The sequence below is a fragment of the Fukomys damarensis genome, unplaced genomic scaffold, assembly GCF_012274545.1.
Source record: "Fukomys damarensis isolate Sample0158 unplaced genomic scaffold, DMR_v1.0_HiC HiC_scaffold_13, whole genome shotgun sequence".
Lineage (NCBI taxonomy): Eukaryota > Metazoa > Chordata > Mammalia > Rodentia > Bathyergidae > Fukomys > Fukomys damarensis.
In genome coordinates, this window is record NW_022900925.1 from 36,902,263 (window position 1) to 36,903,640 (window position 1,378).

At 64.7% G+C, this 1,378-nt stretch overlaps 1 protein-coding gene across 1 annotated transcript in view; it reads right to left on the reverse strand.

Moving 5' to 3' along the window:
* Tns4 (tensin 4) overlaps nucleotides 1-1,378 on the reverse strand; it is a 17,400-nt gene that overhangs the window by 7,449 nt on the left and 8,573 nt on the right. The window contains exon 3 of the mRNA XM_033762718.1: nucleotides 1-238. Within this exon, the coding sequence (XP_033618609.1) occupies nucleotides 1-238 (238 nt within the window). The remainder of the gene's footprint in view (nucleotides 239-1,378) is intronic.

Consider the following 1,378-nt stretch of genomic DNA (forward strand, 5'->3'; position numbering starts at 1 on the left):
CCCCCCACGCAGGGGATGGTGATGCTGGGGGTCGGCCGGGGGGCGGGACCCCTGCCCTGGCTCCCTGAGAAGATGAGGCTCTCGGCGCTGCTGTGTGTCTCCTGGGGGACGTCCCTGCAGAGGAGGAGGCCGCCGCTGCGTGGGGAGCCACAGGGTGGGGTGACAGCCAGGCTGGAGCTGCGCAGGGTGCCGTTCTGGCCTCTCGGCCTTGGGGACGTCACTTCGATGTACTTGATATCTTTGGGAAGAGGAGAACACTGGGGAGACAGGGACTCCGGGAAGGAAACTCTGGAAAGGGCTCTCAAGGATGGCTGGGGTCCTCAGCCACCTCTGGCTCAGACAGGAGAACCAGCACCCAGTGTCACCTTCAGGACCCATTTCTAGTCACCCTGTCCGTGGCGTCATCCCTGGGCTGCCGGACAGACCTCGTGCCGCACAGGATCTGAGAACTTGGCCAAGTGACTTGGTCACTTGGAGCCTCAGTGTCCACACCTGCAGGTCAGGGCCGCTCTGTCCAGCCCCCGGGGGTTCAGGAAGGACAAAACGGGATCCGTCAGGCAGCAGTACAGTAGGTGATTAAAACCTGGGGGCCCTCGGCCTCCACCACCCTGCCACTCAGGGAGCCCCAAGGTGCTTCCCATCTGCAGCCACAGCAAGACAGGACTTCACACGCTGTCTCCCCTCGGATCTCCTGACCAGGTTCTAGAAGTCTTGCTGTCCTGGCTGCACCCCCTGCAGCTTAGATCAGAATCTGTGGGGACCCAGGCGTGGGCCTCCACTGTACCACCGATGGCCTCTCTGTGTCACGGCCCTTGGCCCGGTACCTGGGACAGAGCCGGGGCCTCCACCCGGCTGGGGACCTGTGTGTGCCATAGTCTGAGCACCTGGGGGCGCCCTAGGCTCCGCGGGACAGGGACAGGGAACTTAGCCTCCACTCCAGGCTGGAGCAGTCTCCTTCCCCCACCCCACCGAGAGGCCACAGCCCCGGCTTGCTGGGCAGCCTGGGCAGGGCTCCTGGCCTCTGGCTTGAGGAGTTCCTGCCTCTGCCTGGGCCTGTCCAGCTGGTGGAGGTGGGGGGCGGTGGTTCAGGTGAGCCTGGCGCTGACCTGGGCTTGTGGCCCCAGAGGCTGCAGGGAGAACTGGGGTGTGAGTGCTGGCTTTGCCACCTTTCCAGCCAAGAAGCAGGGGAGTAAATGTCCAGCTTCTCCGAGCCTCAGTTGCCTTATCTGCGAAGTGCAGCTCTAAACCCAAACTCGGAAAGCCGTGCTGCTCAATTGTAGCAGTGGAAGCCGGAGCCTGGCCCATGGAGGGTCTCGGGGAGGGGCCGGCGTGGGGGCAGCCCTGGCCGGGGCGGGTGCCCTTCTGCTCAGGAGGACGC